Here is a 26,324-nt window from a genome sequence, read left to right as displayed (position 1 = left end):
CATGCATCCCACTCTTACAAAAGAGATAATGGGAACTGCAGATGCTGGAGAATCCGAGATAACAAAGTGTAAAGCTGGATGAACACAACAGGACAAGCAGCATCTTAGGAGCACAAAAGCTGACGTGTCAGGCCTAGGCCTTTCATCAGAGAGGGTCTAGGCCTGAAACGTCAGCTTTTGTGCTCCTGAGATGCTGCCTGGCCTGTACATCCAGCTTCACACTTTGTTACCACTCTTACAAAAGTTATTTTTTGTTTTGTTTCTTCACTGAACCTATCACTCGCTTTGGCAGTAGTACGCAATACCTTTTATCATTCAGTCTCCCCAGCACTCGAGCTTATGACAAACCATCCCGTATGATTTTATCATTTCCTCTCCTCCCTTTTCACTTGCTCCAAGTGCATTACATTTCAGTCCTTCCTCAGTCTGATGAGAGATCATTAATCTAACACTCCAATTTCTACTTATCTCACCGTTGATGCTGCTTGACCTCTTGGGTTTTTCCAGCATTTTCTGCTTTTGTTTGAACTATTTTGTTTTGTTTGCTCTCTGGGGCACTTTATGCACCAAAAACTCTAACTTGTTCTTGGTGAGAAGGCTGCTCAGTTTATCCCCAGGTTGTGACTCAATCCCACTGCAGGATGTGAGGACAGTTCTCACCATTGAAGCTGCAGCACAGAGCTTGTGATGAACTGCACCATCAGGAACGTTATCTTTCAATTAGGACATTTTGCCAGTCTCCTTCCAGGAGACTATTTCAAAAACATTATGCCTGACATGCTGTCTTGAATCAACACCACAAGAACAGATTATCTGCTCACCAGAAAATAACTATTGATGGATATTGGCTGTGAACAGATTAGCTATTGTATGTCCTACATTAAAACAGTGAGTACACTGCCCAAAGGTACAGCATTGGCTGTAAAATGCTTGCAGATCTATTGATCATGATAGGGATGATATTAATACATATATTTTTACTTCATTGGAATAAAGCAATCTTTGTTATGATTGTGACTGGTCAAATTCCTTTGTTAAAACAGTTCTTTTTTAAATCCAGAAATACTTGCTGCGCAGTGTAAATATAATGCCAATCTGTTGAATACTGATGATCCCCCATGCCTGACTGGATCCTGCATGATGAGTGATCACCCTCACCTTAAATTTATGGAGTCCACTCTGAACTTAATATCTTGCACTCTCAGTAAAGTTCATTTGTATAAGTGTTGAGCATGAAAATCACTCAACACAGTTTTGTTTAGCATTCAGAGGTGGTATTTGCAGAGATTATTCAGCTGTGAAGACAAAATTGCTTTGCTATTTTTGTCTCAAGTCTATGCAATTATCTTAATCATAGATCTAAAACGGTGCTGTGGAGGTAATTTACATTTGTCTTCTGCTTGCTCATTATAACTAGAAATAGCATCAAAACACAATGATGTTATTAAAATCCCCATCAATGCCTCCATTGGTAATGGGGCAGCGAGGCTCATGTTGGTTTTTGATAACAATGTCATTTGAGCAGAATTGGATCTGGAGAGATTGTGTCTAATCACACATTTTAAACAAAACTTACATTCTCCCTCAGAGCTTGGAAATGAACTCCATCGATCACCGGGCACTTGGGGTGAAGGATGGGGTCTTGGGTTTTAGTTTATTCCAGCAGGGCTCCAGTTTCAGCTCCTGTTTCTGCTTTTTGACTCCCAGTAAATACCTATGGATCCCTTCCCATATATTCACCGTACCTTGTGCTGTACATTTGCCTCCAATAAGCTGCTTTACCTGATGTCTCAATGCTGACATTATCTCCCATAACCTAAGAAACTTAGTGTCAATAGCATGGTATTGAAGAATCCAGCAGATAGTATTACAGGCAGTCCCCAGTTTGTAAACAGGTTCCATTCTGGAGTCCATTTAAAAGTCAGTTTGGACACACGTCAGAACTCAATGCAGGACAATGTAAAGGAGCTGCTCATATGGACAGAAAATGTTCATTCACTGGGTCTTTAAAATTACACCCCTTTAACGGGTCACCTTCCTAAGCACAAGCTTTCATAAATCAGATGTTCAAAAATCAGGTAAGCCCTGGGCAATACAATTATGTAAAGTACATTTCTCATGCAGATATGTGTCAGGGCCAACATTAAGCTATTAGGTTATACAGCTATTAGCTGTGAGATGCCTGTTTCAAGTGTAGTGTCATGCTTCATGTGATCTGAGGCAAGACAAAAGCTGAGATCATTATACACTCAGGTCACATGGCTTGAAGCAGTGATGATATCATAAGAATGGCTCTTAAAGCTGTATTGATGGACTGACAGGGAGATAATAATACTGCATCCACCCAGTTCCAAAGATAAATAATCTCAATGTCGCTGTCTGCATGATATGAGTTGGAGTTGATTAATCCTGAAGTTAATACTTACTTTGAACTGGTCTTTAAGAATTTTCCATAACTTTTCTGGATATTTCTGATGGAAAGATCAAATTTGTTAAATCTCTGAAGCTCCTGGTAACAATGGCAAGTAAGATTTGTAGAAATTTTTGGGATTATTCATCACTTGATCAGTAAAATAAATCTGCATATGGTGTTTAAACAGTTGTAATTCAGCAAGGATACCACTGGATGCCCAGTTCATGATGAAGTTTCTGCTAACTAAGATTCCACCTTAAAAATATTGCATATTATCACCTTAAAACATTTGCCCTTGACTTTGTGCCTGTGAAAATTAAAAACATAAGAGCTAGGAACAGGAGTAGGCCATTTGGAAGCTCCAGACTGCTCAGCCAATTATCACAATCATGGCTGATCTCATCTCGGCCTCAACTCTACTCTCCCGCCCACTCTCCATTACCCTTCACCCCAACACTAATTAAACATCTGTCTATCTCCACCTTAAACGTATTCAGTGTCCCAGCATCCACTGCGCTCGGGGGAGTGAATTCCACAGATTCATGACCCTTTGTGAGAAGTAATTTCTCCTCTTCTCTGTTTTAAATCTGCTACCTCCTAATCCTAAAACTATGTCCTCTCGTTCTACATTGTCCCATATGAGAAAACATCCCCTCATGTCAACTTTGTCAATCCCTTCTAGCATCTTTTTAACCTCAATTAGCTCCCCTCTCATTCTTCTAAATTTCAAAGAGTACAAGTTTAAACTGTTCACCCTGCCTTCATAAGTCAAACTTTAAACCCCTCATCTTTGGAATCAATTTAGTGAACCTCCTCCAAACTGTCTCCAATGCAACTTCATTCGTCCTCAAGTAAGGGGACCAAAACTGTACTCAATACTCCAGGCACAGTCTGTAACGCCTTGCACATTCGCAACAACACTTCCCTAACTTTTATACGCTGTTCCTTTAGCAATAAATGGGAAAATTCTCTACTACATGTTGTACATGCAGACTAGTTTTCTATTGACTAAAACTGTTCCTTTTGTAATAACAAAATGTTCATGCTATTGCTATGAGAGACTGCTACTAGTATGTCATCTGCCAGGAACAAAGTGTTCTAGCCTTCCGTTTCCTGCATGGCAGTACCCTGGCCTTGTATTCCAGCGGAGGATTGCATTTCAGTTTTTTATTTTAATTAAGACAATATTTAAAAATTATTTTATTTAAAATAACTTAAATTATAATCAAAAAGAAATTAGCTCTGTTTTCCTGGCAGATCTGAACAGTTGTCTAAATTCATAGAAACTTGATGCTGCTTAAGAGTGAGGAATTCTCCCTTTCTCCAAATTCGTTATTGCCCAAAGCTGCTGCCTTGTTGATCTCCAATTACCTTTCCAAATATCTATCACCAAGCTATTGCAGTCTTTTATAGATGGCCGCTGCTGCTATAGGTGTGAGTTTGCATCCAAAAGGGGGGTTTTACCTGATCTGACTATGTTTATGCTATCCCCCATATCATAAGAAACTAAGTGTGGGTACTGAGGTATTGAAGAATCGATCAGGCATGTATTACAACTGAGCAAAATGTATAAACCTTACATTCCTCAGGCACAGGTGCCTTGGCTAATATTCAGTAATCAGGTTATGACAGAGGAACTTGAAGCCAGTAGGGTATCATGCTTCAAGGAAGCAAGGAAGATGGAGTTTGAGACTTTCATACCCTCAGGTCTCGTGCTACAAAATATTAATGATACAATGAGCATATTTCTTAAACACGATACTAACTGTGAGACAGAACTTAACAACTGCTGCCCAGGGGAATTGAAAAACCTGCAAGAATATAAACTGAGGTTATGACATTTTTGGGAGAGTCCCTTGGCACTTCTATTCACATTAATGATTAGGAGAATTACTGCAGACATTTATTCTCTCTCTGATTAGGAGGAAAGTGTTACTAGGAGCAGGCCATGACACCCACAGTTGGACATTTTCATCAGGGGTGGGAAATGGATCTCCAAATGAAATCCACTCCCTGGATTTGGTGATAATGGTGAGGGAGTTTTCACCAATCTGGAATTTCTTCCAATCACCAACGTGATTTATCACCAAATCTAACCAGAAATGTTAGAGGCAGGTACAGTTACAACATTTAAAAGACCATCTGGACATGGATAGGAAAGGTTTAGAGAGGTATGAGCCAAAAACAGGAAAATGGGACTGGTTCAGTTTGGCAAACTTGGTCAGTATGAACAGGTTGGGCCGAAAGTTCTGTTCCAAGCAATGACTCTATGCTTTGTGTGAATCAGCTGTCAAACAGCTATAAACATCAAATAAAACTTTAATCTGAATTCCAAACCCTAATTCTAATCTTCCACCAGATTTGGAGTTCAAATTTAGGTTCTCAAATAAAATGAAAGAGCAGAAGAAATTTTTAATCAACCAAATTGAATCGATATGTGATTAAAGATTTGCAGCTGCCTGCATTAAACAACTCCTTCAAAGAGAACGCCTGTAATTGGCAGGCAACAGAATTAATATCTAAATGTGGACAAATATTTCACAACAGCAACCTGCATTTGCATAGCACCTCCAGTATAAAAATGGGATGCCGTTTATTCACAGGACATCATGGTCAATGGTGGCTGAGTAAGGAGTGATGAAGGGCTGTAGCTGTAAAGATGTAGACTCAGTTATGTATTTTTAACCAGAGGTCATAGAGAAATATCTTTTCACTACCAAGAATACGAAGCCATTGTGTAATCTCTCAACTTTTCAGCGAATGGGGTTTAGTGAGCAGTAGTGTCAATTTGCCAGTGTATATATGACGATAGCCCAGGTATAGGGGGGACCTGTACCTGGCCATGTAAGGGGATTTGTACCTGGACACAGTTAACAAAGTGTAGGGCTGGATGAACACAGCAGGCCAAGCAGCATCTTAGGAGCACAAAAGCTAACGTTTCAGGCCTAGACTCTTCATCAGAAAAGGGGGATGGGGAGAGGGTTCTGAAATAAATAGGGAGAGAGGGGGAGGCGGACCGAAGGTGGAGAGAGGAGAAGATAGGTGGAGAGGTGAGTATAAGTGGAGAGGAGACAGACAAGTTAAAGGGGTCGGGATGGAGCCGATAGAGGTGAGAGTAGGTGTTGAGGTAGGGGGGGATAGGTCAGTCCGGGGAGGACGGACAGGTCAAGGGGGCGGGATGAGGTTATTGGTTTGGAAATGGAGGTGCGGCGTGAGGTGGGAGGAGGGGATAGGTTAGAAGAAGAACAGGCTAGGGAGGCGGGGACGAGCTGGGCTGGTTATGGGATGTGATGGGGGGAGGGGAGATTTGGAAGCTTGTGAAATCCACATTGATACCATTGGGCTGCAGGGTTCCCAAGCGGAATATGAGTTGCTGTTCCTGCAACCTTCGGGTAGCATCGTAGTGGCACTGCAGGAAGCCCAGGATGGACATGTCGTCTAAGGAATGGGAGGGGAAGTTGAAATGGTTTGCGACTGGGAGGTGCAGTTGTTTATAGCGAACCGAGCGGAGGAGTTTTGCAAAGCGGTCCCCAAGCCTCCGCTTGGTTTCCCCAATGTAGAGGAACTCACACCGGGTACAGTGGATACAGTATACCACATTGGCAGATGTGCAGTGAACATCTGCTTGATGTGGAAAGTTACCTTGGGACCTGGGATGTGGGTGAGGGAGGAGGTGTGGGGGCAAGTGTAGCACTTCCTGCGGTTGCAGGGGAAGGTGCCGGGTGTGGTGGGGTTGGAGGGGAGCGTGGAGCAGACGAGGGAGTCCCGGAGAGAGTGGTCTGTCCAGAAGTCAGACAAGGGTGGGGATGGAAAAATGTCTTTTGTGGTGGGGTCGGATTGTAGATGGCGGAAGTGTCGGAGGATTATGTGTTATATCCAGAGGTTGGTGGAGTGGTATGTGAGGACGAGGGGGATTCTCTTAGGGCAGTTATTGCGGGGACAGGGTGTGAGGGATGAGCTGTGGGAAATGCGGGAGACACGGTTGAGGGCATTCTCGACCACTGCGGGGAGGAAGTTGCGGCCCTTGAAGAACGAGGTCATCTGGGACGTACGAGAGTGGAATGCCTCATCCTGAGAGCAGATGCGGTGGAGGCGAAGGAATTGGGAATAGTATGGGAGTGGAATGCCTCATCCTGGGAGCACTAAGCTGCCCATGCCTACTTACAAGGTGGCAGTCAGAAGCTGAGTCAAACAAAGCAGCCTGTTCACACAGTGAAACACAATGGTACCTTTGAACAGAACTGCTAGCAGGTCACTAAGGGAACGCTATATGTTCCCATCCAAGATAGTTCTAATAAAAGGATGCCTTAGGACAGATAAATGACCAATTCCAGTTTTATTAATCAAAAGGTGATTCTCCCAGTAAATGAATAATATCAGGTGCTAGATTAGGCCCTGGCCAGGATAACAGCTAAAGTTATTCTGTGGTAAAAAGTTGCCTCTTTGAAACTACAGGCACATCCAGCCTGCCTCCTGAGTCTTTGTGCCAGGTCAGGAAAAATGCTCCGACACAGGTAAGGCTGTCTGCTTGTCATGTGAAAAATTTTTACCAAGTGAGCATGAGAAAGGATGAATTTCTCTTTAATTATCCTGTCATTTTGTTCAGTTAGCTTTGGGGTGAAAGGAACATCAATGCAGAATGTGACGCACACAGTTGAGCAGAAATGGATGTTGTTTTTGAGGAGGTGGATTGTTTGTGCTACTTGGAAGGAGTGTGTATCTTTCACCCTTCCTTACAGTTAGCTGCCAGCTCCCTGGGTGGTATCGCAGTTAGCACTGCGGCCTCACTGCGCCAGGGGCCCAAATTCAATTCCAGGGAGAGAGAAAATGAGATGTAAAATGGGTGCAAATGAAGGCATGAAAGGGAGGGGATGGGTCCTCTCTACAAAGACAGGATGTATCTGCCTCCAGATCTACAAGGGTGTTGCCGGGGTTGGAAGGTGTGAGCTGTAGGGAGATGCCGAATAGACTGGGGCTATTTTCCCTGGCGTGTTGGAGGTTGAAGGGTGATCTGATATGGATTTATAAAATCACGAAGGGCACGGATAGGGTGAATAGCCAAGCTCTTTTACACAGGGTAGTGGAGTCGAAAACTAGAGAGCTTAGGCTTAAGGTGAGAGGGTAAAGATTTAAAAGGGAACCATAAGGCAACTTTTTCACATCGGAGGTGGTGCGTGTATGGTATGAGCTGCCAGAGAAAGTGGTGGAGGCTGGTACAATTACAGCATTTAAAAGGCATCTGGATGGGTATATGTATAGGAAGGGTTTACAGGGAACAAAAACAAAGTTGCTGGAAAAGCTCAGCAGCTCTGGCAGCATCTGTAAAGGGGAAAACAGAGTTAACGTTTCGAGTCCGTTGACCTTTCCTTAGAATGGATTCTTTGGTAGTGTGGTGACCAGAACTGTAGGCAATATTCCAAGTGTAGCCTCACTGAAGTTCAGTAAATCTGCAGCATGACTTGTCTATCCTCATACTCAATATCCCTTCCAATGAAGGCTAGAGTGCCATAGGCCCTTTTTAGTACCTTAAATACCTGCACTGCACCTTCAGTGATCTGTGAATCTACACACCCAGATCCCTCTGCATATCAATATTCCTAAGGGTTCTGCCATTTACTGTATAATTTCCACCTGTATTTGATCTTCCAAAATGCATCACCTCACACTTGTCTAGTTTAACCTCTATCTGCCATTTTTCTGCACATGCCTCCAACCAATCTATATCCTGCAGTATCCTCTGACAATCCTCCTCATTACTGTCAACTCCACCAATCTTTGTATCATCTACAAATTGACTAATTAGACCAGCTACAGTTTCATAGAATCACTACAGTGTGGAAACTGGCCCTTCGGCCCAACAAGTCCACACTGACCCTCACAGCACCCACCTAAACCCATCCCCCATAACCGACCTAATATACAAATTGCTGAACACTATGGGCAATTTAACATGATCAATTAACCTAACCCACACATCTTTGGACTGTGGCAGGAAACGAGAGCACCCGGAGGAAACCCACGCAGACACAGGGAGAATGTGCAAACACCACACAGCTGCCTGAGTATGGAATCGAACCTGGGTCCCTGGTGCTATAAGGCTGCGGTGCTAATCACTGTGCCACTGGGCCACCCTCCAAATCACTTATGTAGACCACGAACAGCAGCGGTCCCAGAACTGATCCCTGTGGAACACCTCTAGTCACAACCCTCCATTCCAAAATGCATCCTTCCACCACCACCCTCTGTCTCCTATGCCTAAGCCAGTTCTGTATCCATCTTGCCAGCTCACCCTGATACCAGGTGACTTCACCTTTTGAGTCAGTCTGTCATTACGGACCTTGTCAAAGGCTTTACTGAAGTCCATGTAGACAACATCAACTGTTTTTCCATCTTCAAGCATCTTCATTACCTTCTCCAAAGATTCAGTCAAGTTAATGATGCATGACCTCCCCCACACAAAACCATGCTGTCGATCGCTAACAAGTCTATTTGCTTGTAAATGCATATAGATCTTGTCCCTGAGAATCTTTTCCAATAATTTCCTTATCACTGACACAAAGCTCACAAGGCCAGTAATTTCCTGGATTATCCCTGCTACCCTTCTTAACCAATGGGACAACATTGGCTATTCCCCAGTCCTCTGGGACCTCACCTGCGGCTAAAGAGAATGCAAAGATGTCTGCCAATGCTCCAGCAATTTGTTCCCTTGCCTCCCTGAATATTTGAGCGTAGATCCCACCAGGGGACTTGGGGACTGGGGTACTGGGGACTTATCTACCTTAATACTTTTTAAGATGCACAATACCTCTTCCTTTTTAATAGCAACTTGGCTTAGAAATTCATCACTTCCTTCTCTGAGATCATCCTCCACTTAATCACTTCTCTTCAGTGTTTACCAACACAAAATATTCATTTAGGAGCTCGCCTACCTCTTCTGGCTCCATAGATGGATTCCCTCCTTTGTCCTTGAGTGGGCCAACCCTTTCCCTGGCTACCCTCTTGCTTTTTATATAAATATGTATAAAAGGCCTTGGGATTCTCCTTAATTCTGTTTGAGAACAACTTTTCATGACCCCTTTGCGCCCTTCTAATCCTTGTTTAATTTCTTTCCTGCTCTCCTTATATTCTACAAGGGCTTCGTCAGTTCCCATTCTCCTAGACTTTATGCATGCTTCCTTTTCCTTTCTGACCAAAGGGTCATAACATCCCTGGTCATCCAAGGTTCACGTGACTTGCCATACCTACCCTTCATTCTCGCAGGAACGTGCCACCCCTGAAGTCATAGCAGCTGCTGTTTGAAATACACCCACATGCCCAATGTAAGTTTCCCTCAAACTGCTGCCTCCAAAATTCTCCAGTCCCTGCTTAATATTGTCATAGTTCACCTTCCCCCAATTTAACATCTTCACCTGTTGACTGCTATTATCCCTAGCCATGAGTATCTTAAAACTCATGGCTTTATGGTCACTACTCCTGAATGTTCCCTCACTGAAACTTCACGCACCTGGCTGGGCTGATTTCTCAAAACCAGGTCCAGTATAACCCCCTCCCTGGTTGGACTGTTTACATACTGTGTCAAGAAAACCTCCTGAATGTTCCTAAGAAATTCTGCCCTATCCAAGCACAAAATGAGTCCCAGTCAATATAGGGGAAGTTAAAATCACTGCAGCAACTCTGCTGTTTTTACATCTTTCTATAATCTGTCTACGTATTCTCTCCTCTATCTCCCGTTGGCTGTTGGGAGACCTGTAGTACACGCCCATCATTGTGGTTTCACTTTTCTGATTCCTGAGTTCTACCCATATTGCCTCATTGCATGAGTCCTCTGTGGCCTCCCTCAGTATAGCTATGAGATACTCCTTTACTGTTAATGCAACTCCCCCACCATTCTGTCTATCACATCTGAATCCTGGGACATTCAGCGGCCAGCCAAGTCTTTGTAATCGCAATAAAGTCATATTCCAAGTACTAACCAAATCTCTGGGTTCATCTGCCTTGCCTGTTTTCCTTCTCACATCAAAGCACAAGCATTTCAGACCACCTCCCCTGCTCTTCTCAGTAGTGTTTCCCTGCCTGTTCTCATTCTAAGTCACGTTTAGAACATAGAACATAGAACATAGAACAATACAGCGCAGAACAGGCCCTTCGGCCCTCGATGTTTGCCTTGGTTCCTGCATCTCCATCAATTTCTGCATCTACTGCCATAGTCCTGTGGTTCCCATCCTCCTGCCACACTAGTTTAAACCCTCTCCAACCACTCTATCAAGTATCTCCCCAAGGACATCAATCCCAGTCCTGCCCAGGTGTAACCCGTCTAGTTTACACAGGTTCCACCTCCCCCAGAACAGGTCCCAATGCCCCACAAATCTGAAATCCTCTCCCTCACATCATATTTTCAGTTATATGTTCATCCGATATATCTGCTGTTTCTGTTCTGACTAACTAACTAATCCTGAGATTTTGGGGACCTTTGAGGTCCTACATTTCAACTTTCTTCCTAGTTCTCTATATTCTGCTTTCAGGAATCTTCTTTTACCCATGTCATTAGTCCCAATGTGTTCCTCGACCAATGGCTGTTTTGCTCTCCCTATCCAGAATGTCCTGCGACCACTCGGAGACATTCAGGGCCCTAGCACCAGGGAGGTCAACACACTATCTTGGAATCTCATTTGTGGCCACATAAATGCCTATCTATTCCCCTTAAAACTGAACCCCTTATAACTATCTCATTACTGTGTCTATTTCTCCCTCCCTCTGCAGCAAAGCCAACTATGGTGCCATGAATGGGGCTGCTGTTGTTACACTCTTACAGGCCATTCCCCTCAACAGTACCCAAAGCGGTACATGTGTTTTGCAGTGGAATAGACACAGGAGATTCCTGCACTGCCTGCTCAGCCCTCCTGCTCTGCCTGGTGGTCACCCATTCCCTTCCTGAGTCTGCGGTATGACCACATCTCTGTACGTGCTGTCTATGACACTGTCTGCCTCACAAATGCTCCGCAGTCTCCCCAGGTGCCACTCCAACTCCGAAGCTCGGGCTTCCAGGAGCTGCAGACGGAGACACTCTGGCACACACTGGCACTGGAAATGTGCCCAGCTTCCCACAAGATGAGCCCTCTATAATTTGGAGCTGCTGTGTCTTATCCTTTTAAGTTAGTTAATCCGAACATTGTCAAATATTTTTAACATTAAATTGAAGCTTCAGATGCTCTCTGCTCCAGGAACAATTTCTCAAAGCTTTTCCTGTTACTCACCAACAACAGTTTCCTAAAGCTGTTTAGGCTCATGCTCTTTTTCTAATGAATTTCTAAGGAAAAGGATAAAGCCAAGACTGGGTGTAACACTTGGTAGAAATCTTCAATCAAACCAATTCTGGATACAACAGTGTAATGATAAAATTAATGGGCCAGTGTGATCAGACTTGCTTACTTTCTCAGCCGTGATTCACATAATGGCTCAAATATTTTCTCACAGAGTTTAAAACAAGGATCCAAGGAGAGAAAAATGCCCATTGAGGGGCACACAATGAAGCCATTGTACAGTTCTTAGTGCAGTTTGAGTCTGGGAAAAGGCAAATGACTTGAATAGGTCAAAAACATTTTGCTTTTAAGAGGAAACAAAGCAGGCAATTTCACTCTGCGCTGGGTCGAAACTAGCTTAGAATTTAAAAACATTGCTTTCAACAAGCTAAGTGGGTGTAGGGGGAAAACCACAAAATGAAAGTAGCCGTCGGCACGGTAACCCACGAGTAATCACATGTTTTCACTGTTGAAACTGTTCAGTCTGAGGTCCCCTGGCCCACTCTGATGTCAGGATGATTTTGAACAGTACACAGCATTTGGTGGGTTTCCGCATTAATGGCACAGACCATCAAAAAGGTCTGGATTGTACCGCATCTGGTAAGTGGCATCGTGTGCATATTACAAATTGGATTAATGTTGGGAGGCATTTCAACACAACTAGGTAGGGTAGGTGCAGTACGTTCCTGATGGTGGGGACCTCCAGAACCAGGGGTCATCGTTTAAGGATAAGGCGGTAAACCATTTAGGATGGAGATGAGAAATTTCTTCACCCAGAGAGTGGGGAGCCTGTGGAATTCACTGCCACAGAAAGTGGCTGAGGCCAAAATACTGAATGTTTCCGAGAAGGAGGTAAATATCGACCTGGTGGCCAGAGGAATCAAGGAATATGGCAGGAGGATGCCAGTTAGGTTATGGAGTGCAATGATCATTTGTGATCATGTTGAATAGCAGAACAGGCTCGAGGGGCCAAATGGCCTGCCCCTGCTCCCATTTTCTATGTTTCATGTTTTGACACATGCTCTTTCTAATCCATCTTAACAGTTGGTAATAGGAATGTGTGTCTCTGTTCTTGCAGAAGTTAAAATCATGAACATTACCATGGCATCCATAGCATGTTGTATACTGGTGGTGTCTGGAATTATCTGTGGCCTGTCCTATCACAAACGAAGAAGGTACAGTAAAACATACCGGGGATGTATCTATTAAAGGATCTCTTGTTGTCATTCTGACACCTCAGTCCCCAATATATTGGGTTTGGTTTATAGTGCAGGGTAAGCAGATCTAAGGGATCTTCTCTCTATTCACTGGAAGTTAATCCATTGAAAAGATTCTGACATACATTACTCGGCAGTTAAAGAACACATCGGTCAGAAACGCCAATTTAAATGGAAGTATTTGTGAAGGCCATCAATTCCCACATAATTCGCAGAAACAATCTCACAGAAACCATTTCAGGTCTACACTAGGGTAGAAAGGTGTAGAGCTGGATGAACACAGCAGGCCAAGCAGCATCAGAGGAGCAGGAAGGCTGATGCTTTGCGCCTAGGTCCTACGCCACTTGGGCTGCAGTACTTCGGGAGTGCGGTGAGCGCAGTTAGGGATGGACATTAAATGCTGGCCTAACCAGTGATACTCACATCCCACAAAAGAATATTAAAGAAATATCTCCAAAGGGATTGCTGTTAAGAGGCTGTTACTATGTTCCACTTCATAAAAAGGTCACTATTTTGAAGGCAGGAATCCCAGAGCAAAACCTACAAGGCAGACTGTTCGAACTGTCTGGGTTAATGGGTTAAAGCACTTTAACCCTTCAAGAACTGATTGTGTTTGGCAGCCTTCTCTTATTAATGTAAATAATTTCCCTCCTGCAGATGTCATGACTTGACATTGTGAAGCCAGATTTACAAATTATAACATTAAAGATGAGCCTCGGAGTGGTAAAACAGAAGTGAAAGGTACAGCTCAAAGCAAAGTTACAGACCTGTATAAATGATAAACTGTAGCAATTGTGGGACTCAATTAGTTCAGTTGGCTGGACAGCTGGTTTGCAATGCAGAACAATGTCAACATAAGACCAAAAGGAGTAGGAACTGAAATAGGCCATTCAGTCCCTCGAGCCTGCTTCCCCTGCTCAATAGGATTATGGTTAATATGACATTCCTCACGTCCCCTTTCCAGCCCTTTCCCCATAACCTTGGATTCTCCGGCTGATCAATAATCTATCTCAGCCTTAAATGTACACACAGGCTCTCACCCCACTCTGCAGCCAGGAGCTCCAAAGACTCAACCCTTGTAGGACATGGGCGTCGCTGGCTTGGACCACCATTTCTTGCACATCCCTAGCTGCCCTTGAGAAGTTGGTGATGAGCTGCCTTCTCAAACCGCTGAAGTCCACCCACTGTGGGTTGACCCACAATGCCCTTAGCGAGGGAATTCCAGTATTTTGACCCAGCGGCAGCTCTGAAGGAAGAGTGCTAGTTTTCTAAATCAGGATGATGAGTGGCTTGGAGGGCAACTTGCAAGTGGTGGTGATCCTGAGTATCTGCTGCCCTTGCTGTTCAAGATGGAAGTGGTTGTGAGTTGGGAAGGAGCCATCGAAAGATCGTTAGTGAATTTCTGCAGTACATCTTGTAGATAGTACACACTGACTTTACTGAGCGGAGTGTGGAGGGAGTGCGTTTTTGTAGACGTGGTGCCAACCTGGCAGGTTGCTTTGTCCTGAATGGCATCAAGTTTCTTGCGTGCACCCATCCAGACAAGTGGAGAGCATTCCATCACACCCCTGACTTGTGCCTTGTCGACAAATAGCCTCTGATCCACTCTTGTAGCCACTGTGTTCAAGGGGCAAGTCCAGTTGAGTGTCTACTCAATAGAAACCCCAAGGATGTTAATAGTGAGGGATTCAATGACAGTAACGCCATTGACTATCAAGGGACAGTAGTTAGGTTGTCTCTTATTGGAGATGGGCATTGCCTGGCATTTGCATGGCATGCATGTTACTTTTCACCTGCTGGCTCAAGCTGGATATTGTCCAGATCTTATTGCATGGTGCTGAACATCGGGCAATCATCAGTGATCATCTGCAGTTCTGACCTCATGGTGGAGGGAAGGTCATTGATGAAACAGCTGAAGATGGTTGGGCCTAGGACATTACCCTGATGAACTCCTGCAGAGATGTCCTGGAGCTGAGATGACTGACCTCCAACAACCACGACCATCTTCCTATGTGCCAGTTATAACTCCAACCAGCGGAGAGTTTGCTCCCTCATACCCACTGATTCCAGTTTTGCTTGGGCTCATTGATGGCACAATTGGTTGAATACAGTCTTTATGTCAAGGGCTGTCACTCTCACCTCACCTCTGGAATTTAGCTCATTTTTCCATGATTGAACCAAGGCTGTAATGAGGTCTGGAGCTGAGTGGCCCTGGTGGAACCCAAACTGGGCGTCACTGAGCAGGTTATTGCTGAGCAGGTGCTGTGTGATAGCTCTGTTACTGACACCTTCCATCACTTTACTGATGGTCGAGAGGAGACTGATGGGGCCGTAACTGGCCGTTTTGGATTTGTCCTGCTTTTTGTGTCCAGGACATACTTGGGTAATTTTCCACATTGTCAGATAGATCCCAGTGTCGTAACTGCACTGGAAAAGCGTGGCTAGGGGAGCGGCAAGGTTTGGAGCACAGATCTTCAGTACTATTGCCAGAATGTTTTCAGGGCCCGAAGCCTTTGCAGTATCCAGTGCCTCCAACCATTTCTTGACATCATGAAGAGTGAATTGTATTGGCTCAAGACGGGTATCTGTGATGCTGGGGACCTCTGGAGGAATCCAAGATGGATCATCCACTTGGCACTTCTGGCTGAAGATTGTTGTGAATGCATCAGCCTTATCTTTTGCACTGATGTGCTGGGCTCTTCCATCATTGAGGATGGGGATATTTGTGGACCGTCCCCTCCCATAACTGGATGAGGCAGGACTGCAAAATTTAGATCTGATCCATTGTTTGTGGGAATGGTTAGTTCTATCACTTGCTGCTTTCACTTTTTGGCGTGTAAGTAATCCTGTTTGGTGGCTTCAACAGATAGACATCTCATCTTCAGGTATGCCTGGTGCTGCTCCTGGCATGCCCTCCTACACTCTCCACTGAACCAGGGTTGATCCCCTAGTTTGATGGTAATGGCTGAGTGGGGGATATGTCGGGCCATGAGGTTACAGATTGTGTTGGAGAATAATTCTGCTGCTGTTGATGGCCCACAGTACTACACTCTTGATCTATTTGAAGTCTATCCCATTTAACACAGTGATAATGCCACACAACACGATGGAAGGTATTCTCAATGTGAAGGCCTCTCTAATCTGAGACTCTGCCCCGGTCCTAAATTGTCCCATCAGGTGGGAAACATCCTTAAACTTTTACCATGTCAAGTTCCTTCAGAATATGGTATAGAATATATGTAGCATGGGTTCAATTCCCATACCAGCTTAGGTTACCATGAAGGGTTCTCCTTCTCAACCTCTCCCCTAGCCTGAGGCACGGTGACCCTCAGCTTAAACTGGGTCACTTCCCTTTCTCTGACTAATAAGAGAGAAGCCCCTGATCACAGAGGTCTATCGTAACTTTACCTTTACAGTAAGACAGAAAATTCCACACATTGGGGTATACTGCATTATTAAGTTAATCTCCAAAGATCCTTAGTCAGTACCTTCCAAACCCATGACCACTGCCATCCAGAAGGACAAGGGAAGCAGACACATGAGAACACCATCCCCTGTAGCTCTGCTCCAAACCACTCAGCTTCCTGGCTTGGAAATATATCACCATTACTATACTGTCGCTGGGCCTGGAATTCCCTTCCTAACAGCATTGTAGGTCAACCCACCACAGGTGGAATGCAGTGAGTCAAGACGTCAGCTCACCACCATGTTCTCAAGGGCAAGTAGGGATGAGCAATAAATGCTGGGCCCAGCCAGCAAGATCCACATCCCACAGTGAATGAAACATAGAACATAGAACAATACAGCGCAGAACACGCCCGTCGGCACTCGATGTTGCACCAACCTGTGAACTAATCTAAGCCCACCCTCCTACACTATCCCATCATTATCCATATGCTTATGCAAGGACTGTTTAAATGCCCCTAATGGGGCTGAGCTAACTACATTGGTAGGCAGGCCATTCCACGCCCTTACCACTCTCTGAGTAAAGAACCTGCCTCTGACATCTGTCTTAAATCTATCACCCCTCAATTTGTAGCTATGCCTCCTCGTACAAGCCGACGTCATCATCCTCAGTAAAAGACTCTCACTGTACACCCTATCTAATCCTCTGATCATCTTGTATGTCTTTATTAAATACCCTCTGAGCCTCCTTCTCTCTAATGAGAACAGACCTAAGTCCCTCAGCCTTTCCTCATAAGACCTTCGGTTCAGACCAGGCAACATCCTGGTAAATGCACCTTTTCCAATGCTTCTACATCCTTCCTGTGATGGGACAACCAGAACTGCACGCAATATTCCAAATGAGGCCGCACTAGCATTTTGTACAGTTGCAACATGACATCATGGCTCCAGAACTCAATCCCTCTACCAATAAAACCTAACACACCGTAAGCCTTCTCAACAGCACTATCAACCTGGATGGCAACTTTCAGGGATCTTTGTACATGGACACCAAGATCCCTCTGCACATCCACACTACCAAGAATCTTTCCATTGACCCAGTATTCTACCTTCCTATTATTCTTCCCAAAGTGAATCACCTCACATTTATCTGCATTGAACTCCATTTGCTACCTTTCAGCCCAATTCTGCAGTTTATCCAAGTCTCCCCACAACCTGCAACATTCTTCCACACTGTCCACCACTCCACCGACTTTAGTGCATTCTGCAAACTTACTAACCCATCCACCAATGCCTGTGTCCAAGTCATTTATAAAAATGACAAACAGCAGTGGTCCCAAAACAGATCCTTGAGGCACACCACTAGTAACCGAACTCCAGGCTGAATATTTTCCATCAACCACCACTCGTTGCCTTCTTACAGAAAGCCAGTTTCTAATCCAAACTGCTAAATCTCCCTCAATCCTGTGCCTCTGTATTTTCTCCAATAGCCTACCATGTGGAACCTTATCAAAGGCTTTACTGAAGTCCATGTACACCACGTCAAGTGCCCTACCCTCATCCACATGCTTGGTCACCTTCTCAAAAAACTCAATGAGGTTTGTGAGACACGACCTGCCCTTGACGAATCCATGCTGACTATCTCCAATCAAATTGTTGCTTGCTAGATGATTATAAATCCTATCTCTTATAATCCTTTCCAAAACTTTTCCTACAACAGACGTAAGGTCAAAACAAAAATGTTTTGACAAAGACTGCCTGGAATTTTAATGCATTTCTTACAAACTCCAATTTAAGACACTTCTCCCATACCATATTACAGCATCAAATTAAGGGAGAAGATTGCATACTCCAAATTTCTGCTACACTCTCCCATTAGTAAAAATAATTGGGAAAAGCTCTCTGCTAATTTTTAACCCCATATTTGGATGAATTATTTTACTTACTCAAAGTTATTGGAGAAAATGGTAAACTTTCAAAACTAGAATCTAAATGAGGAATGCAATGATTTTACAAGTTGAGAAAAAGATCAATCTCGATTGGAATAGAAGTCTGCCAGGGATCATATCCAAAAAAAAAATCAATCTATCCTCCTCTACCAGAGGCTCACCAAGCAACTGTGTTTCAATGGGGGTTATGCCCCAAACACTATTGTGTCTTTGAGAATAAGATAACAAGGTGTGGAGCTGGATGAACACAGCAGACCAGGCAGCATCAGAGGAGCAGGAAAACTGACGTTTTGGGTCTGGACCCTTCTTCATTTCTGTAACATGAATTTTAAAATCACTGCTCATATAATTAAGCAATCAGCGATGCCGAGCTGGGGAACATAATGAAATGTAAAAAACTTCGAAGGCTTGTTTTTGATGACAGCTGCAGGAAGAGTACACCTCCATTTGTTTTCAATTTTCCACAAAGCCGTGAGTACATTAATGCACACTTTGCAATGTATTATTAATTTGCAAAATGGCACAATAGCCTAAAATGGAACAGATTGCAAACACTGAATACCAGAAGACTTTCACCGAGTCTTCCACAGCTTGACTTGAAACACGTCAGGCATGATACCCTCACAACTACTACAATCTCAGTGAGACACCCAGAGAAGAGACTCTACCTCATCTCCCAGAGCAGGCAGCATTTGCAAGATTAGCACAATCCTAGGTATACACTATTTCACCAAGTGCAAGTTAAGGTCCCTCTGACAGAAGCTGCAGGTTAGAATGCCCTGGATAATCTGGCTGAATGACAAGATAGAAAACAGAAGCTAAGAGAAAAAGTCAGAACAGGAGAGAATATAAATAAACTAGCTGATTAATTACAGCAATGCACTATGCATATTTAGTGACAATTTCAGAATAGGACTAGGGAGTAACGTTGGATGATAGAACAGGGTTAACTCTTAACTGTGTGTAATAATAACAATGTTAAACAGTACAAGGAACGAGCTCCTAAACCAACCACACCACGGTTTCAATAAATGTCTGCTTGTATTTGCTTAAGTGAAGCCCCATTAATGTGCTCTACCTCCACAGAAACACAACTGAGGAACGTCAGCTTTCCTGCTCCTCTGATGCCGCTTGGCCTGCTGTGTTCATCCAGCTCTACACCTTGTTATCTCAGACCCCAACATTGGCAGTTCCTACTATATCTCACTGTTGTGTCTTTGTTATCTTTCTGTTTCTATTTGTGGTTCTGTATCCTATCGTCAGTTACAAGGGATTGATTGAAAATCTGGAAGAGTCAAAATTTGTTGCTCTGAGCGCTGAATGAGTGAAGCAAGAAGACCACAAATTAGCCTCAGGGAGGACAGGAAAAGTGTCAAAAACTGACCAGCCATTTATTCAAGATCAATATTAAAACATGAGTCTATCATGCAAGCCAACATTCTATTCATTGACCCCATCAATACTTGTTGCTGCCTTGGGAAGGCAGCTAATGTGATCAAAAACCTTTCCCACCCCAGTTATAATCTCTTACAACCTCTTCCATTGGGCAGAAGATAGAAAAGCTTAAATACACGAACCAACAGATTTCAAGAACAGCTTCTTCCCTGCTGTTATCAGGCTTCTGATTAGACCACTCAAATTTGATATTTAAATATTGATCTCACTCTTTGTGCACCTTCTCCGCTGGCATAACATTGCCTTCTTTGATCTGTTCTTATACTCTGATTCACTTTGTATTATATAATCCACCTGTACTGCATGCAAAACAAAACTTTTCACTGTACCCAGGTATAGGTGACAATAATAAATCAAACCAAACTGTTTATTCATTGTTGAAGTTTGATCTGTGTTGCACAAAAGCCAGGAAAATAAAGGAAATGAAATGAGGGAAGAGATATAGCTTTAAATAGATAACTTTTGGGAAAGTGACATTGATATTCTGGTTCAGTTAAACAACAGGGGATCTCGGTACATGTGACAACAATAAACCAATCAATAATAACATTACGAAGATGATCACAGAAATGTAATTCTGATTAAAGCGGTTTAGGAAATTAACATCAGATTTCATTTGCTTCTATAAATGGAAATGTATTAACATTTTCATTTTCACTTCACAGGATGCTTCAACAAGGCAGACTGTATGGAAGCAAAATCAGCAGCAAGTCAAACACTATTCATGTGAAGAATGTGAAAAGGAGACAGAGCTTCTACAACTCATCGATTTTCATGAGAAAACAGGAAAACAAACACAGCATGAAAATATTCTTCATTTACCAAAACCCAACAATGGCATCATCAGAAGAATGCATCATTACTTTATGAACTGAGCAACCCTGCAGAAGTTGCAACATTTGTGCATATTCTTTCCTTGGTTAAAGAATGGAAAAATAAAAATATAACTTACAACAGTCCACCACAATAAATGCCCCTAGTTTGATACAGTTTAAAATTAGAAGCCAATATGCAGTTCTCTCCTGTCCAGTGTATTATGACAAAGGTAATAGAGTTCCCTTGTCCATCCCTATGCACTGTCAGCACAGCTAAGTTAATAAGGTCACCAGAGGTCCGTAGGCTGCTCTCTCTAGAGAGAGAGAGAGAGAGAGAGAGAGAGGAGAGACACAGAGACAGAGAGGTACAACTGGTGGTAGTTTAACCTCAGGAGAAGTTGAGAAGGTAGAATCTTCACAGTGACTTCAGCTGGTACAGAATTGAATGTGTGCTGCTGGCATCATTCTGCATTGCAAACCAGCCATGCAGCCAACTGAGCTAACCGATGCAATTAAAGTTCAGTACACCGGGTATTGCTGCATGTCAAGGATATAATCTTTCTGATAAATCAAGCCAGCCATAATCCTTTCATAGGTGCCAATGAAACATCTCACGCCATTTATGGAATAGGAAATGTGCTGCATTTGTCCCTTGATCATGTTAGGGCTGTGCACTAAACTGCCTGCTGGTTTCACCCTGAAGAAAACACAACTATGCTTCAAAAATAAGTCTATAATTGTAAAGTATTTTTAGATGTTTAGAGGATGTAACAAAATGCTATTCACCTTAAGTCCAACCTCAAAAGCACCACCCACTCTCCCTTTCAGTAGGAGTGAACAAGATTACCTTTTTTTGTCTACTTGGTGTTGGAAGCCTATGCTTTTCAGAAATTGTTAAATTATTTACATAGTGCCTTTTTATCATCAATAGTATTCATCCCACAGCACATTCAAGCTACTATCAGTTTATTTCTACTGGTCTTTAAACTTATTAGAGAATTTGAGCAAGATGCTGTCTTCATAGTCGAAGGAAAATGATTCTTGATTTTTTCTCTCCTATTTAGATCAGCCTGTGTTGCAATAAGACAGTAGAACTGATTTGAAACTTCTACCAACTTGCCATCTCTCTAAAAACAATGCACTCTTGCAGATATAGTCATGAATCCAATTGCTGCTTTCAGATTGCTAAGGCTTGGTCTGTTGTTCTCAATAAGGTGGTTTTGGATCCACCTCTGACATTGCTTGCCTGAAACATCTCCCTTCTTCTGTTTATTGTCCCAGTCCAGGATCAACAGTCTCCTTTCCAAACCTATTTCAGCAGATAATATTGCTTCTCTATTTAAACTTTCAATGGGTGCTCAGCCCTCTTCCAAAGAAGGTGGGAATGGCTCCAGGTTTTTTTTTCCCAAATAAACAGAAACAATATTGTCAGAACCTACAGCAGTAAGTACAACAGCAAGCAGGGTGAGTAAAATCTTTTTGGTAAAATATCTGTCCCATCCAGAAATGCCACTGCTAGGTACACCATCAGCCCATACAACAGGAAGCTGATCGTGGAATGGAAATGCCATTGAACAAGTAATCTGGAACTCCAGGTTAATGTTCTGAGGACATGGGTTAAATCTCATCATGTCAATACTGAAATTTGAATTCAATAAAAATCTGGAATAAGAAGCCTGTTTAAGGGTGACTTTGTAATGATTGATGTAAAAGCCCATCTGGTCCACAAATGCCTTTTAAGGAAAGAAATCTACTCTTTCCTGGTCCTGCCTTTATATGGCTCGTATAGAGATAGAGCTTATTTTATAAGCGGTTGCTATATTCTAAGGCAGAAACTCCAACTGTTCAGTTTCCAAGTCTTACTTTGTCACATCAACTTTCATTCAGTGGTAACACACCAAGTCATAAAAGTGTCCTAAAACATTTTTGAAAAACTGAAGATTTGTATACGTATAGCCACTCAGGTAAGATAGCAGAGCTTTGTGCAACGTCGCACTAGTAGTAGTGATATAAATAATCCAGATAATGTACTTCTTTGGTGATATCCAATGAGATCGAGTGCTGACTGGACAATGAAGATGCAGCTAAAATCCTGCTCTCTGTTGTGGAATAACCTTTTGACCTAGGGTGATACTAACAGAGACAATCTAAAAATCTCATTTAATAGCAAGATAAAAGAGCAATACCAAATGATAAAGTTGAGGAAATTCTTGTAGGGCACAGTAATGAGTAACCATGAGAAACTAGGTTACTCTTCCAGGGCTTCCCTGGGGCAACAGAACAGTTTGGGTCCAGTTAACAGTTGGGGTCACACAGTGGTTTGCACTGCAGCCTTACAGCACCAGGGACCCTGGTTCGATTCCAGCCTGGGGCGACTATCTGTATGGAATTTCACATTCTTTGCATGGGTTTCCTCCCACAGTCCAAGCATGCGCGGGTTAGGTGCATTGGCCATTCTAAATTGCCCTTAGTGGCCAGGGATGTTTACATAGGTGGGTTAGGCATGGGAAATGCAAGGATAAGGGAATGGGTCTGGGCGGGATGCTCTTCGTAGGGGCAGTGCGGACTCGATGGGCCAGATGGCCTTCCTCCACACTCGATGGATTCCATGATTCTTAACTGCACTTCCACTCCACAAAAACTGTCACATTTGTAAAATGTGCAAATTTACAAATGGTTAATCAATTAGATGATTTTAAAAAGTGTCTTAAATGGAGAGAGAGGTTTACAAGGGGAATTACAGAGCTGAGGGCTAAGGCAGTTAGAGGCATGTCTTCCAACAGTGTGGCAATTTAATTCAAGATTATGCAAGAAGTCAAAGCTGGTAGAATTCAGAAATTTCATTTGTGGGATGTCAGTATCACTGGAGAACCCAGCAGTTATTGTCCATCCCCCATTGCCTTTCGGAAGGTGGGTGTGAATGCAGTGGGCTGACCCACAAGACCGTTTGAGGAGGGAATTCCAGGATTTTGATGAAGGAACAGTGATATATTTCCAACTGAGAATGGAGAGTGCCTTGAAGGGGAACTTGCAGGTTGTGGTATTCCCAGGGGGGCTGAAATGAAAACAATGATCTCTAAAACTGAGGCATTACCAAAGCCATAGCCAACATAAGTCCGCAAGCAGCTTGGGGATGGGCAGAGAAGCGAACAAAATTGATGCAAATTTAGGACACGAGCAGCAGAGGTACCAATGAGCTCAAGTTTGGGATCAAAAAGTAAAACATCACACCATCAACAATCGCAAATGTGAATGATTTCTTCATTATTCAAATCAAATCATTAGACAAACGTCCTTCAATGACTTTTTAAAAAGTCTATACAAAACATTGTGCTGTAAGCAAAAGAAAATTAAAGCAGTTGACTAAAAACGTGAAAACCATCTTTTAAGATCTTTGTTTTAAGACAGTTATTGAAGACAGACTGTTACAAAGATTCCTAACATTAAATAGGCACTAAGAAGTTAGAAGCATGAAATATTTTATTTGTAAAATTACATATTAAATCTGAAAGAGCCATCATTGTATGTTCAAGGCGCACATTATGGATGCTTCATCCTCTGCTAAGGTAAGTCATAATGGCATTATTGTGCATGATAAACAAATGTGTTTCCTTGGTAAACTTTATTTCTCAATCAGACAATTGGTTGAGTTGCCTTGACAAGCCACTGCAGAGCCTCCAGTCTCCCCTGCTTCTCCAGTTCCGCTCCAATCACTTCTCTGCATAACCGATGGTAGTTGTTGATCCAATCTCGCTGAAGGACATTGATAAAAGTGGCATTATTCATCAGAAAATTAAACCATAACAAACAAAGCTGTTAAGTGATTGCACCACTGGAGATCTGTTGGGAGCACGAGCAAGAAGTTGAGTTTTAAGACAACTGAGAAATGAAAATTCAAACTTTAATGCCAAAGACATAAAATTGCAATGGGTGTGATCACAAGGACAGATGGGCTTCCCACACTCTAGTGGGTGTCTGATGAATCTCTAATTGCTCTAATCATATATGCATTATGAGTTTGTACACTTTCATGTCAAACAATAACACGTTATGGGAACAAATTTGAAACTGCAAACTTGCACTCCTCTTGCTCAAATGCATAATAATCTAATTTCAATCTAACTGTTTCCCCCTTCACCTCTGGAATACTATTTCAGGAATCTGAATGACTTGGTGAAGCTCTTCATACTCACTGGTCATTCCTCCTTTCTCAATACTCAATCGAGGCATTCAAGAAGGCTCGAAATAATGATTGAACAGAGAAAATGTGCACGTTTGGAGAAAATGCAGAAAATTGCCACTGAGATATAATGCTCATTCAGAGAGCCAGTATGGGCTTCATGGGCCAAATGGCCATGATTCTGCATCGAAACCATTCTATGATTCTTTTCTAAAAGCAGTATAATTTTTCCATACAATACCTCAATTCCCTAAACAACTGTTAAAACAATTCACTTTAATTTTTTTTTCCCTTGACTTCTCACCATTCAGTTTGGAAGTGAGATCTACTGATTCAAAAAATGGAGTTTCAAAGTCTGAAAATTAGTGTTAAAGGCCATTTTAACCAGCTAATTAAAGTCTCTAAATGAGAAATCTGAGATGGCCCTATTGATTTTATTATTCTGAGAACAATCACTGGGCTTTAAACCCACAGCTTAACCAGCATTTCAAGGCTCATTCAAATATACAACATTGTCACCTCATCACTTTCACACTTTGTTTCCTGGTTGCCAATTTCATCTTTTTCCCTGGCAACTGTCTGAAGCTGAAACAGACTGGAAGGGATCTTGGTATGACCCTGAAGTGAGCTCACAATGGACATCATCTCCCAAATGCCACTTCTCTCCACTTCCATAACATTGACTCAGCTCTCCCACAGTGAAGACCTCATTCCTGGATTCGTTACACGCAGATGCCACAATTTCAATGCTCTCCTAGTCAACTTTTAGAAACCTGGGTTTAACCTAAATATTGCTACCAGAATCCTAACTCTCATCAAGTTCAGTTCACCTACCACCTCTGTAGTCACAGAACTGTGAGGCCCCAGTCTAGCTACAACTTAACTTTAAAACACTCAATTTAAAATTCCTCCATAACCTCACAGTTCCCTATCTTCGTAGCCACCTCCAGCTGTACAATCCTCTAAAATCTCTGCTCTCTCTGATTTTAGCAACGTACACATTCCCAATTTCCATTCCTCAATGACAGGCAGTCAATCTATCAGCACAGTGAGCTCTAAGCTGTTGAACTCTTACCTTAAATTCTTCCACCTGTCTAACTCCCTCTCCTCCTTTAAGACATTCTTCAAAACTTAACTCTTCAACAAAGTTTTTGGATATCAATTTTTTCATTTGTTCTTTATATTTGCACATGGGATGTGTTTAACTCTGTCAAGGACAGCATGTGTTGCTCATCTGAAATTACCTTTGACAAGGTGGTGATAAGCAGCCTTCTTGAACCACTGCAGCCTTTGGGGAGTAGTTACATACACAGTTTCAGAGCTTTGTCAGGAAGACATTGTAATGTTAACCTAGCAACACTGAAGCACCAATTCAGCTCCAAGTCAGAATGATGTGTGACTTAGAGCAGAACATACAGGTGGTGGCATTTTCGCACATCTGTCTTTGTCCCTGTATGTGGCACAAGTCATAGGTTGTGAAGAGCTGTTGGAGGAGCCTTGGTGAGTTGGCACAGTACATCTTGTAGATGGTACATAGCAGGGATGAAGGGAGTGAATGTTTAAGGTGGTCAGTGTTGTGTCAATCAAGCCG

General features: G+C 42.9%; 1 protein-coding gene across 1 annotated transcript in view; it reads right to left on the bottom strand.

The window, feature by feature from the left end:
- Positions 1–24,015: 24,015 nt before the first annotated feature.
- xpnpep1 (X-prolyl aminopeptidase (aminopeptidase P) 1, soluble) overlaps positions 24,016–26,324 on the bottom strand; it is a 74,139-nt gene continuing 71,830 nt past the window's right edge. The window contains exon 20 of the mRNA XM_048550772.2: positions 24,016–24,306. Coding sequence (XP_048406729.1) covers positions 24,187–24,306 — 120 coding nt within the window. The 3' untranslated portion in view covers positions 24,016–24,186. The remainder of the gene's footprint in view (positions 24,307–26,324) is intronic.

Source organism: Stegostoma tigrinum, chromosome 20 (assembly GCF_030684315.1).
Source record: "Stegostoma tigrinum isolate sSteTig4 chromosome 20, sSteTig4.hap1, whole genome shotgun sequence".
Lineage (NCBI taxonomy): Eukaryota > Metazoa > Chordata > Chondrichthyes > Orectolobiformes > Stegostomatidae > Stegostoma > Stegostoma tigrinum.
This window is presented reverse-complemented; position numbering and strand designations above follow the sequence as displayed.